We start from the raw sequence: 13,397 nt of genomic DNA, 5'->3' as shown, positions 1-13,397 counted from the left end.
AAATATATTTTTTTAAAAATACTGTAAATCGAAAAAGAAAATCTCTGATTTTCAGCTTTCCTGAAAACTCTGGAAATCTAGTCTTTTCTCTTTATTCTCCAGAAAAGGTAGGGTGTGGGGGAGAACACAATGTGATATGGGTATCAGATTTTTACCTAGTTATGCTTTTGTGGATATTTTTTATTGATTTTTTTTTTGAGAGAGAAAGAAAGAAAGAAAGAAAGAAAGAAAGAAAGAAAGAAAGAAAGAAAGAAAGACAAACATAAATGTGAGAGAGGAACATTGATTGGCTGCCTCCCACACACCCCCAACTGGGGGAGCCCTCTACTCGGGCATGTGCCCTGACCAAGAATTGAACCAGCAACTTTTTGGCACATGGGACAATACCGTGTACCACACCTGCCAGGGCATTTTATGGACACTTTTATTTAAAGAAATCTTGCAGGACTGAAAAGTTGAAAATTATTGCTTTATAAAATAGGTGCCTGGAATTCAGGAGACAACTTCCTAACCTGCATAGACCAACCTGGTTCTTCACAAAACATGTTAGTTCTTACCATGCTATAGTCATACCAACGGGCTCTGGGGAAATAAGCATGGACCTCAAAAGTGTTCTGAAACAGAAAACCAAGAGGTCATTACAAATATCTCAATAATGTCACTTTAATTTTTAAAATTCTGTAGAATTAACATAAAAATGGGAATTTCACTAGTGATTTTAAGAATTTGGGTAATTTTATTAAGAAAGATCCCAGGAAATTCATTTCAAACACAGAAAAATATCTTTTTTTAAAAAAAGGCAACTTTATAAGGATGCAAGGTGACAAGACATTAAAACAAGAAGTTAATTGAAGATGTTAAGTTTTCATTAACAAAGACCTCAAAAAAAGAAAAGGATTTCCCCGAAATATTCTAGAAGTAGTGAGCTGAACAAGATGATCTTTCAAATGCCCTTCCTGTTTCCTATATGAGATTGGAGGGTCTATGATCTCTGATGGGAACTCACACTTGTCAGCACGGGGCTGATTAAGACGGCAGGGCCCAGCATGAACTGACGGTCTATATCCCACGTTGTCCTATCTTCTCTAAACCTTAAAAAACAGGCATAAAATGTCTACTCAGATTGTTATGACTGTTGCAGAGGGTTATTCATACAACATGCCCAGACCTGCTGCTTGGGGAAACAGGCTCTACTCACTCATGGAGGAGAGGGCGGACAACAGTGCTGCCCTCAACGTGAGCTTTGTGCATCAGAGTATAGAGGTAAGGCAGCAGGGTGTATCTGGTCTGGAGGACTTTTCTTGAGTATGTCTGAAAGGTTGAATTCCAGGCCACAGGATCTTGTCTCTAAGGGGATAAAGGAGCATATCACACAGATCACCTCTTTTTTACTCTATCCTAATGGTATCAGAAAAGTACCTGAAGGCACATGTCCCATGGTTAGGCTACACACCATTTCTCCTTTCATTTCTAGACTATCCTTCCCCCCACTCCCACCACCTTAATAAACTAGAGTGTCCTGCTTCTTCCTCTCTATCACGGGCTCCTTAGTCTCCTGCTCAGGTCTAGTCTTGACCCTGCACATGTGTAGAGAGATGTGTCTCTATGAGGTACTAACCTATCTTGGATGGATTTGAGCAAAATACTCACTATTTTTAAAGGGAGAGGAAATTTCTTTTATTTCAGCCCCATGGGGCACTATCAACTATTCCACCAAAAGATGAGGAAAAGTATATTCTTGAAAATCATTGGTAATCATAGTTTTTTTTTATTATTATTAACTCTGTGGGTTTTCTTAAGAAATAGAGATTCTGTTGATTTTTATGAGTTTTCTCAACAAATAATTATGATACTTTTGAGCATCAAAAACAAAGTTGTGATTTGAGGACACAAAACACCTGGGGCATAAACTGCTGCCTCACCCTTGTCCCGATGGTGTTGTGGTTCCTGGAAAATGGATAAAACGCCCCCAGTTGCATCCAGCGAAGACACATCTCATATTCAGCATTTCCCAAGAATCCACAGATATTTGCTCCTGTCTGAGAAGATGCAAAATCAGGGCAAGAGGTGGGACTATTGTAGGTGCAGACACACTGAATCTGACTGGGTCATTAGTAATGGCCCCAATATGACTTACATAAGGTATTCCAAAGAGACTGAACTCCATCATGCCTGCAATGAGAAGATATAGCTGTGTTGGACTAAGCAGTCCTTTGGGAGGGTAGGTTTGCCCTGTCTCTTCTGTCCCCCATTTGAAAGCCTTGGGCCAGTCATGATGAACAAATAAAAAGATGGGTATAGATTAAAACACACACCAATAGAGAACTCAGCACCTGTTGATCACACTGTCTACAAGCATGATGATTAGACACAACCCATGCAGATGAGGAGCAAACATCCCCAGGCTCTTCCCCGCCAGCAGAAGCCCCTGGGATAAGCCACACACCAATGATAGACTTCCTCAGCTGGTCCCATGCAGCTGTGTTGTCTCCCAGCCAGTGTCCTGCCCAGCGGCCAGAAGAAGGGAATGTGGAGCGGGTAATGACGACCCCTCGCTGATGCGTCACCTCCTGCACAGCTCTGGTTGGAGGGGAACAAAGAAGGGGAAGAAGGGGAATTTGAGGATTGACATCCATGGAACTTCATTAAGGAGCCTAGCTTCAGCCTGGAGCATGAGGCGGCAACGGGGCTCAATTTTAGCCAGAGAACTTCTTCCCTGAAAGCATCTGCTGTTTAATAGCGACACTAAGAGGCCCAGTGAACTTCAGAACCAGACAATTGGAGATATGGCATCACCTAAAATGTAAATTTCCTTTCTTAAAAGAAAATCTAGCATTGGCCAATGTGGCTGTGTTGGTTGGGCATTATCCATTCACTGTGAGGCTGCCTTTTCAATTCCAGTCCTGATCAGGGCACATGCCTGAGTTTCGGCCTCAACCCCCAGTAGGAGGCATGCAGGAGGCAGTCGATCAATGTTTTGTTCCCTTCCTCTCCCTCTAAAAATCAATTTTAAAAAAAAACTTTTAAAAATCTAGTTAATTAGCTGTCCATATGGGAGTAGGGAAAGGGGGTAGGACTGATGTAATTATGGAACAATTACTCTATTCCAGGTATTATATTGGTTACTTTCATGTGTACTGTCGTACTACCTCACAAGAAAGGTTCCTTTTACCATTTTGTACTGTTTGGAAACTGAGGCTCAGAGAAGTTAGATAATTAGTCAAAAGTCACTTAAACAGCAAGAAGACAGATTTGGGATCCAAATAAAAGTATATATGACTATAGCTTTTTTGGTAATATTCACTCTCCCATGCAACTCCTCAAAAAGCAGAATCAATTTTGCACACAGAAGCAAATATATAGAAAAGATGTTTAAGTATTTGTTGATTGAAAGTGGATCTTTGCCTGCAGCCTTAGTCAGAAAATACAAACGTATGAGAGAAAAATCAGTGGAACAAAAGAGAAAGTCAATTAACAGATACTAGTATATGAGGCAACACAAATATTTGCTGAATGCAGCACTGCAAATCAATAGACACAGATGGCTGATTCAATAAATGATGTCAGGAAAAGAAGCCAGCTATTGTTGTGGAAACGGACCCATTTAGGTAACTTCCAATATTTCACACCACAGTGAATCCCAAAATGGACGGAAATTGTGTGCGTGTGTGCACATGTCTGAGTGAGAGATAATAAATGCCTGACATAAGGCAGGGATGTACAGTAAGCATGGATGGATGTGGATGATGCGAACAACTTTGCTATTGACCATTTCAGAACTCTAGAAATTAACCAGACACAGAAAGAAGTGAAAAACCGTCTCTCCAGGAGCAACTACTAAATCTTGGCAAGACAGTGAGTTATATGGGATTTTAACTTGGTCTATTTGTAGCCCAACCCTTCTCTAGCTCAGTGGCACCAAAAGCCAGCAGTCTTGCAGCAAAATGAGAGGTCTGACCTTTTTTGAAGCTTTGTTAAAAGCTCCATCCCCACTGCACAATAAAATGTTCATTTCTAACTTGCAGTCCCCTGGAAAATCTCCCTTCCCAGGGTGTGGTGGCTATTTGATTAGACTTGGAGCTCAACTCAGCAGAGAGAGAAAACACCCACACACAGGGAATTACTAAAACAGTAACAATTTTCTGGCAACATCACAGGTGCTCAGGCTGTGGTTTCAGCTGGGGCAAACAAAAGCTTGGCTGGTAATTTAAAAGTAAATCCTGGAGAATTAGAAACTGTTTAAAAACAAACAAACAATCAACAACAACAACAACAAAAGTTCACAGACAAAAGCTTTTCTGAAAACAAGGTTTATTGAGCCACATGTGAGCCAGAAAAAGGACGAGGTCTTGGGGAATCAGCCTACATCGCCAGCAGCAGGGCTGGATGGAGAAGCCAGCGTGTCCACCACCACCACAGAGAACTTTGTCAAGTTCCTCCATATTCCTGGGGATCGTAAAGACTGCATAGTGCATGCCCAAGAAAGAACCAGGAAAGAAGAAGTTTCAGTGACTTAACTTCTGGCTGCATTCAAACAGGCAGTGAAAGGTAACGCTGTCTTACAAACTGCCTGAAGTCTGAAGCTGTGCCCACTTATGCCCTTGGCAAAAGGGTGAAAGACACAGAGGCATTTAAGGTGACTAAGATGGCTTTAACGTTTTGCTCAGCTTGACTAAACCTTAGGCAGGCTTCTTCTTGACTCTAGAACCCGACCTTGACCTCCCTTTAGAGCAGTGGTTCTCAACCTTCTGGCCCTTTAAATACAGTTCCTCATGTTGTGACCCAACCATAAAATTATTTTCGTTGCTACTTCATAACTGTAATGTTGCTACTGTTATGAATCGTAATGTAAATATCTGATATGCAGGATGGTCTTAGGCGACCCCTGTGAAAGGGTCGTTCGACCGCCAAAGGGGTCGCGACCCACAGGTTGAGGACCACTGCTTTAGAGCATTTAGTTTAGAAAATTTTAACTGTAAGTTCTTTCTGTGACCCTTTTGAGATATAAATCTTTTAAAAAGACTCAGACTCTTTCTGGTTTTACAACCCAAATAAGTCTTTCCCAGGGACCTGGGAGCTCTCCCTTTGAAATGTAATCAGCAAGGAAGACAGTGCCCTGTCCAGAGTCTCTATAAGGGTGACAAGGAGCATAACTTCAGCAGGGTCTCCTTGCTCCAACTTAAAACCTCCTGTCATGACAGCAGGTTCAATTAACTTTTCCTTCGAGTAAGGCCAATTAGCAAACACAGGAGACCTATTGAATGCCCCACTCCAGTTGTCAAGAACTCTAAGACCTTCAATAAAAAAATCTTTTAAAAAGCCCTGGTGGGTGTGGCTTAGTTGGTTAAGCATCTTCCCAGGCACTGAAAGATTGCTGGTCAGGACACAATCCCAGTAGGGGGCGGGCAGGGGGCAGCAGATCAATGCTCTGCGCTCATATTGAAGCTCCCTCTCTCTAAAAATTGATAAAAATTCTTTAAAAAAACATACCAGCAAACAAAAATACCTCTCCAACATTTGTTTCAATTAAGTTGAGTTCAAATTGAGTTCTTCTTCTTCTTCTTCTTCTTCTTCTTCTTCTTCTTCTTCTTCTTCTCCTCCTCCTCCTCCTCCTCCTCCTCCTCCTCCTCCTCCTCTTTCTTCTTCTTCTTCTTCTTCTTCTTCTTCTTCTTCTTCTTCTTCTTCTTCTTCTTCTTCTTCTTCTCCTTCTTCTTCTTCTTCTTTCTTTCTCTCTCTCTCTCTCTCTCTCTCTCTCTCTCTCTCTCTCTCTCTCTTATTGTAATAAATAGCCTTGAATAAAGTTTTCCTGGTCTGTTTAACTGTCCAGTGAAAGTTTTGCTTTGACAAAGGAAACTTTCCTACTGATCATTATCTGATCACTAAATTATACTGAATAATATCCAATGGTATCCAAGGAAGCCAGGCTTAAGAATTGAAAGAGAACTTTTAAAAAAGAGGGTATTGAAGAATTCAGTGGCCACAAACTGCAGGGGAACTGAGAATATACAGAGTTAGAAAGAAATGCTGCTAAACAAATAAGCAACAAGTGAAAAAAAAAAAAAAAGAGCAACAACAAAAACAAGGTAGGTTTTATGCCAGAGTTGTTACAGTGCATTATGTAACATTAAGTCATGCAAAACAAAACAAAAGCACATGAAGAGAGAACAGTATGAAGTTTCCTCAAAAAACTAAACATGGAACTCCCATTTGACCCAGTAATCCCACTTCTAGGAATATATCCCGAAAAGCTAGAAACACCAATCAGAAAGGATATATGCACCGCTATGTTCATAGCAGCACAATTCACCATAGCTAACATTTGGAAACAGCCTAAGTGCCCATCAGCAGATGAGTGGATTAAAAAACTGTGGTACATCTACACAATGGAATACTACGCTGTGGCAAAAAGGAAGGAATTCTTGCCATTTGCAACAGCATGGATGAAACTGGAGAGCATTATTCTAAGTGAAATAAGCCAGTCAGAGAAAGATAAATACCACATGATCTCACTCATTTGTGGAATATAGAGAACAACATAGACTGATGAACAGGGACAGATCCAGAGACAGAGAAATAGTAATCAGACTGTCAATCCCCAGAGGGAAAGGAGGGGAGGGTGGGGGTAAGGGGGAGAGATCAACCAAAGGACTTGTATGCATACATATAAGCCAAACCAATGGACACAGACAACAGGGGGATGAGAGCAGGAGTCGGGGGGGGAGTTGGGGGTTAATGGGGGGATAAGGACACATTTGTAATACCTTAACCAATAAATAAATTTTAAAAAAAACTTAAAAAGCACATGAAAGTATGTCAGATACACAAGAAAAGAAAAAACAACCAACAGAAAATGTTATTGAGGGGCTTGGTAGACAAAGACTATGAGTTAGTTATTACATGTCCAAAGAGTTTAAAGGAAGCATATCTAAATAATTAACAGAAAGTATGACAATGATTTCCTGCTAAATAGAGGATGTCAATAAAGCAACAGAACTTGTTTAAAAAGGAACCAAATAGAAATTTTGGAGTTGAAAAATAAAATAACTAAAATTTACTGAAGAGACTGAGCTCAACATCCAATGTGAGCTAGATGACAAAAGAATCAGCAAAATTGAAGATAGCGATCCAGTTTGAATATCAAAAAGAAGTAAAAATGAAGAAATGTAAGCAGAATTTTAGAGACCATCAAATGTACCAACATACATATAATTGGACTCTGAGAAAGAGAAAAGAAAGAGAAAGGGGTAGAAAAATATTTTTTTTAAATAATGGCTAGACAAAGAAGGGAAGGAATTAGCTAAAGGAGATATATGCATACCCATGAACACAGACAATAATTTGGTAAAGGCTAAGGAAGAAGTAGGTGGGGGAGGATAGGTGTTGGAAAAGGGAGTGGTAGTGGAAGGGAGGACTCCTGCAATAATGTCAACATGAAATATTTTTGAATAAAAGTAAAACAAATAAAATTAAATTAAAATAATGGTCAGAAATATATACACTGAAAACTATAAAACATTGCTGAAAGAAAATGAAATGAGATCTAAAGAAATGGGAAGACATCCCATGCTGATGGATCAGAAGATGTACTATTATTAAGATGGAAATACTCCCTAAATAGCTCTACAGATTCAGTGCAATCCCAACCAATATCCCTGTTACTGTTTTGCAGAAATTAACAAGCTAATCCTAAAATTCATATTAATTGCAAAGCACCCAGAATAATTAAGAAAAAACCTTGAAAAAAAAATACAAAAGACAACATACTGTATGATTCCATTTACATGTATATGAAGTGTCCAGATTCAGCAATCTATGTATACAGGAAGTAGATCTGTGGTTGCTCAGGGTCTGGAGGTAGGGACAATGCTAGAAAATGACTGCTATAGGGTTGGTATAGAGTTTCCTTTTAGGATGTTAAAAAATGTTCTAGAATTTGATTGTCGTTATTGCTGTACAATTCTATGAATATACTAAATACAGCCTAACTGCTTACATTATTTTTTAAATTAAGTGTATTTAACATATAACATTGTATAAATTTAAGCTGCACAACATTAATTTGATACATTTATATATTGTAGTAAGATTGCCATTATAGCAATTATCAGCACCTGCTCACTTTATTTCTATTGAATTTATTAGGGTGACCTTAGTTAATAAAATTATATAGGTTTCAGGTATACAATTGTATAATATATCATCTGTATATTGTATTATGTGTTCACTACCCCAAGTCAAGTCCTCTTCTACCACCATTTATCCCCTCTTTACTTTCTTCTACCTCTCCTCACCCCTCTTTCCCTCTGGTCATCACCACACTGTTATCTGTGTCTATGAGTTTCGTTTTTTGTTTTTGCTTAATCTTTTCATAGTTTTCACTCAGCCCCCCAACCCCATGCCCCTCTGAGCTGTCAGTCTGTTCCTCTGTATCTATGAGTCTGTTTCTATTTTGTTTGTTAGTTTATTTTGTTCATTAGATTCCACATAAAAGTGAAATCATATGTGTACCTGCACATTTTAAACAGGTGAATTTAGCAACCTACTTGGTTAATACAACTCAGAAGTGGTGTGGCTGCTTAGGAAACCACTCCTGCTATTTTGACATTCGTCCATTTAACATATATATATATATATATATATATATATATATATATATATATATATGACACATTTATTTATTTATTTATATATGACAAGACAAAAGTAACAGTGTGGAAAATGACCCTTGCTGCCAGTGACTAAGCATACTCACTCATATGTGGGTCTGGTCTGGGACCACCCGTACAGGCTGTGCACATCGTAGTGCCGCACCCGGGAGCCGTCGGGCAGGATCTGCTCGCTCTCCATGCATAGGGTCTTGCTGCTGAGACCCCTGTCCCTGGACTCCAAATCTAAGAGGAAATGCTGAGTTATATTCTGAACAACTTGATCTGCACATTCACTAGAAATGCCCATCATCTTGGCATGGTTCTATTTCAAACAACACCTTTATCACCAGTAGCAGCTCCAATTTCAAGAATTTCTTTTGTCTAATAAAAACAACAATGTTCTGTGACCTTGTAACTAATGAAGAATAAGGGCAGGGAATGGAGCTGGTAAAGGCACCTTCTTTATGCTCCAACTCTAACATTTATAGAGTATGATCCATGCCCCTTTATCAGCATCATACACTCTTCTGTCTTATGACTGTATCTTCCACTAGATGGTAATGTTCTCAAGGGAATGAATCTTGTTTCAACCAACTTTATATTAATGTTGCTAAATCATTCTGATTTGTCAATACTTGCCTGATACACAAATATTACATTAAGGGAAGAGGAGAAAACAAGGAAGGAAGGAAGGAAGGAAGGAAGGAAGGAAGGAAGGAAGGAAGGAAAGGAGGGAGTGGGGAGGGAGGGAGGGAAGGAGGGAGGGAAGGAGGAAGGGAGGGAGGAAGGGAGGGAAAGAGGAAGGGAAGAAGAAAGGGAATTACCAAACAATAGGAAACATAGCAATGATGTAGACATTAAAAAACTTGGATTCCAGATTTCATCCCAAAAATTACTGGTATAGTGCTTGTAGGAAGGCGAGTCACTTCCTTCTCATGTTTCTGTAAGTTGAAAGAGTTCAACTCTCTGAGATGCCTTTGATCCCCAGGTCCTGTATCCTGTAGTCTCTATTCCTGTTTGTATCATAGGACAATGTGGGCATGCCCTTCATCAAGTGTCTGTGAACACAGGCAGAGAGAGTGCAGGAACTAGATTTTCATTCTCTAATCAAAAGGGTGTGTGTGTGTGTGTGTGTGTGTGTGTGTGTGTGTGTGTGTAGAGGGTTAATTAAAGTTTTAGCAATCAGTTCATAGTTATCGATGTAATCAGATGCACCATTCATTGCTTGGATTCTTTCATACGACATCAAGTCATTATTTCTATGCTTGATCCATAATTTATTTATTTGTACTTATTCAAGGTTATTCTATTTGGGATTTTATCTCATGTTTAAGAGTGTTTTCTCTCTCCAAAATGAGGCTTCACTTTGACAAGAGGAAAACGTAAGGGGTTTTGAGCAGGGCAGTAATTTAAGGAAGCAATCATTTTACATACATGGCATATACGGTGGCTTATTAAGAATTTCATCACAGCAGCCACTGACAGATCCATCCACAAAGTTTGATGGCTCATTCTTATCCTGAAATGAATTAGCAAAACAGATTCCATGATGTCAGAGGAGACAGAGTGGCCTTGGCTCAGGAGAACACTGCCCTCCTAGAGACAAAAGGATCTTATTTAAACTCTCACACAGCTGGTTGCTTCATTGATTCCGTGGGAAAGGAAACTAGGATGCTGCTATGCCTCCCATCCCTCGAGACACACAAATAGAAGAGCCTTGGACACATGTCCCAGAGACATCTCAGGAAGCCCTGGTCTTATGCCCACCTGACATGCATAACAAATATCTGAACAGGCCTTTGAAGCCATTCCCTCGGAGGACTCTCTACCAGCACTGTGGTGAGCATCTATTTCACCTCAGATTCAGGCCTTCTTGCCCCTAGGTCTGCTGTATCATGGATGGTCTCCCAGGCTCCCTTACTGTTGGCTTCTGGGGAGGTTTGGCCAATGGGAGGCAGTGGCAAGAGATTAGAGGATGGGAGCTAAGAGAAGACAGGATATTTGTGCCTTTTCATCTGGCATCATCTCTAGTGGTGGCATGTCTCCCCATTAGTCTCCAACGTCCTCTACCCAATATGTCCCTGGGCAGACCTACAACTCCCTCTGCTCCTCTTGGTGGTCCCAGCACCTTCATTCTGTACCAGCATCCCTCTCTTTCACTCCTCCAGCCCTTGCTACCTGCTTTGCTAGTTTCTGAATTGCCTCCTCGTGCTTATACTTCTAGCACTTCCAAAGAAAACACGCTAAGGATGGACTTACGATCCACAGTCCATCGAACTTCAAGCTCTTTGGGCTTGTGTAGAGCTTTTTTATTTCCTCCTTCCACCAAGTAGCTGTGCTGTTACGCAGGAAGTCAGGATAAGCGATGTGGGCTTTGTACAGCTGGAAGAGTAACACAGACTCTCACACTGGGTATCAGCCTGTTCAGGAAGGGGAGTGTGGGGACTAGGAAGGGGAGGTGAACAGGTGCTTGTGCAAAGTACTGGCTCCCTCCTCCGCGCCCGCCCCCCCCCCCCCACTGTGAGACCTAACCCATTTCTGCTGATGCTTCACAGAATTTCCTGTGGACACAAAGAGATCAGAGGAGGCTTTAGAGCTGCAGATGCTTTTTCTACATTGGTCAAATGAAGGAGACCAATCATCCAGGGAAAAGTGAGCTACAGAGTGAGCTACAAGCTGATGTGACATCAAATGCCGAGATGAAAGACATTACTCCTTTTAACTGGTTTACATGTGGACAATTCACTGAAACTCAAATACTATGTGGCTGTAAGAAAAGGAGGATCTCTTACCATTTGCAACAGCATGGATGGACCTGGAGATTATTATTTTAAGCAAAATAAGCCAGTCAGAGAAAGACAAGTATCACCTCAAATCTTGTTGCCATAAACCAAACAACTGGGGCCCAAAAAAGGAATTAAAGGAGACAAAAGAAGGAGGACAATACATAAGATCTATTGATTCATTTAAATATGATGGCTGATTAAGCATCATAGGCCAAAGATTAGTACACATCTTGGGTGTGGGTGACTGGGAGACATAGATTTCAGAGCCATTCTCAAAGGTATTATTTATGGGTGTTAAATGACCAGCTGGCGTACATAAGGGGTGGAACGCCAGAATATTTCCAGGCAATAAAAACATAACTCAGTGATAGAGGATTAGACCCTTGACCTTGGTCTCATGAATGTTTGTTAAGTAATCAGTATCACACAGATTTCTACTCATTCATAATTTATAAATTACCCAATACATTTTGCTAAGATTTATGAAGAGCCTCTTTCAATCAAAACATTGTGATGCTGATTAATTACAGACATCTCCTCCCAATCCTTACCTCTCCCCAGACAATGTCACTGCTGTTAGGCCATTTGATGAATACATTCTTTTCCTGCCCTGTGGTGAATGGGAGATGCTTGGTCTCATTGCGAGAAATGCCTGGATTCTGAAACAAAAGGGTTTAAAACTGAAAACATGAGAAAAATATTTCCAAGAAAAATGATCTCCAAAATGTTAACAATTCGTGGTACAGAAAGAAATGGTAAACTTCAAAATAGACAAACAAACAAAAATACAACCCATGTTAATTTGCCTATGTCTATTGGATAGTTGAGAGCAAAAGAATATATTGATGTTTCTCTATAAAATTCCCAAGGGGGGAAAAAAGCATGCTAATGTTTGGAAAAAAATTCCTGGAGAGAAACTAAGTTAACAAGACATTACCCTCACATAGAGAAAGGTAATTTACTGTATTTCAGTAGTGTCACAGCAATATTCCCTAAAAATGAGAAACTTCTTTCTTCTATTCTGTGGCCAGACTGTCCACCTAAGGTGGCCTTCCCATTAACCTCATCCTTTACCTGTCCCAATTACTTTCTATAATAGTATTCTATTTCACAACTGTCATATGAATCATTCCTGCCTAAAATTATATTTTAATGTTTATTAATTGGTTGTATCCTCCAATCCTATATAATAAAAGCCTGATATGCAAATCAACTGAACAGTGGAACAACCAGTCACTATGATGTGCACTGACCACCAGGGGGCAGAAGCTCAACACAGAAGTTACCCCCAGCCTGCAGGCCTCAGGCCAGCCAAGGTGAGTGCCAGGGGAGGGCCACCCCCATCGTCCCACTGGTCACCCCGCAGATTGGCCCTGATCGCCAGCCAGGCCTATGAATGAATGAATTTCATGCATTGAGCCTCTAGTCCTAACTAATAATAGACAAACATGGTAATTGACCATACCTCCGCTACGCTTCCCATTGGCAAATCAGCAGGATATGCAAATTAACTGCCAACCGAGATGGCGGCCGGCAGCCACGCAGCTGAAGCAAACAGGAGGTTGCTTGCTCCAGTGATGGAGGAAGCCAAGGTTCCCCGCCTGCCACGGCCCAGCTCTGAGCTCTGGAAGCAACTATGTTTCAATTATAGAAGCTAAACAAACCCCAGATACCTGCTTTCAGCTGGCCACGGCCTCAGAGCTGAGAGCACCAGTGATGGCAACAGAGTTTCAATTATAGAAGCCAAACAAACTCCAGATACCTGCTTTCAGCCAGCCGCAGCCTCAGAGCTGGAGCCAGGCCTCGGAGCTGGAGCCGGCTCTCAGCTCCAGTAACAACTATAGAAGGTAAATAAATCCCAGAAAAAAGAAAAAAAGGAGAGGCTGGGAGCTTCAGTTTCCCACCAGCCTGAAAACAGCCCTCAGCCCCTCACCCAGACTGGCCAGGCACCCCAGTGGGGACC

The 13,397-nt window shown here is 40.8% G+C and overlaps 1 protein-coding gene across 1 annotated transcript in view; it reads right to left on the bottom strand.

Moving 5' to 3' along the window:
- Positions 1-13,397, bottom strand: part of LOC308527346 (putative maltase-glucoamylase 2) — a gene marked incomplete at both ends in the record, with an annotated part of 76,193 nt that overhangs the window by 13,259 nt on the left and 49,537 nt on the right. The window contains 10 exons of the mRNA XM_081102657.1: positions 558-614; positions 1,007-1,091; positions 1,199-1,347; positions 1,923-2,039; positions 2,138-2,172; positions 2,447-2,580; positions 8,753-8,891; positions 10,083-10,167; positions 10,908-11,030; positions 11,986-12,093. Of these exons, the coding sequence (XP_080958783.1) occupies positions 558-614; positions 1,007-1,091; positions 1,199-1,347; positions 1,923-2,039; positions 2,138-2,172; positions 2,447-2,580; positions 8,753-8,891; positions 10,083-10,167; positions 10,908-11,030; positions 11,986-12,093 (1,032 nt within the window). The remainder of the gene's footprint in view (positions 1-557; positions 615-1,006; positions 1,092-1,198; positions 1,348-1,922; positions 2,040-2,137; positions 2,173-2,446; positions 2,581-8,752; positions 8,892-10,082; positions 10,168-10,907; positions 11,031-11,985; positions 12,094-13,397) is intronic.

Source organism: Myotis nattereri (genome assembly GCF_964212035.1).
Source record: "Myotis nattereri genome assembly, chromosome: 11".
Taxonomy (NCBI): Eukaryota; Metazoa; Chordata; class Mammalia; order Chiroptera; family Vespertilionidae; genus Myotis; species Myotis nattereri.
The sequence above is the reverse complement of the archived record's forward strand: the minus strand, read 5'-3'. Positions and strand labels throughout refer to the sequence as shown.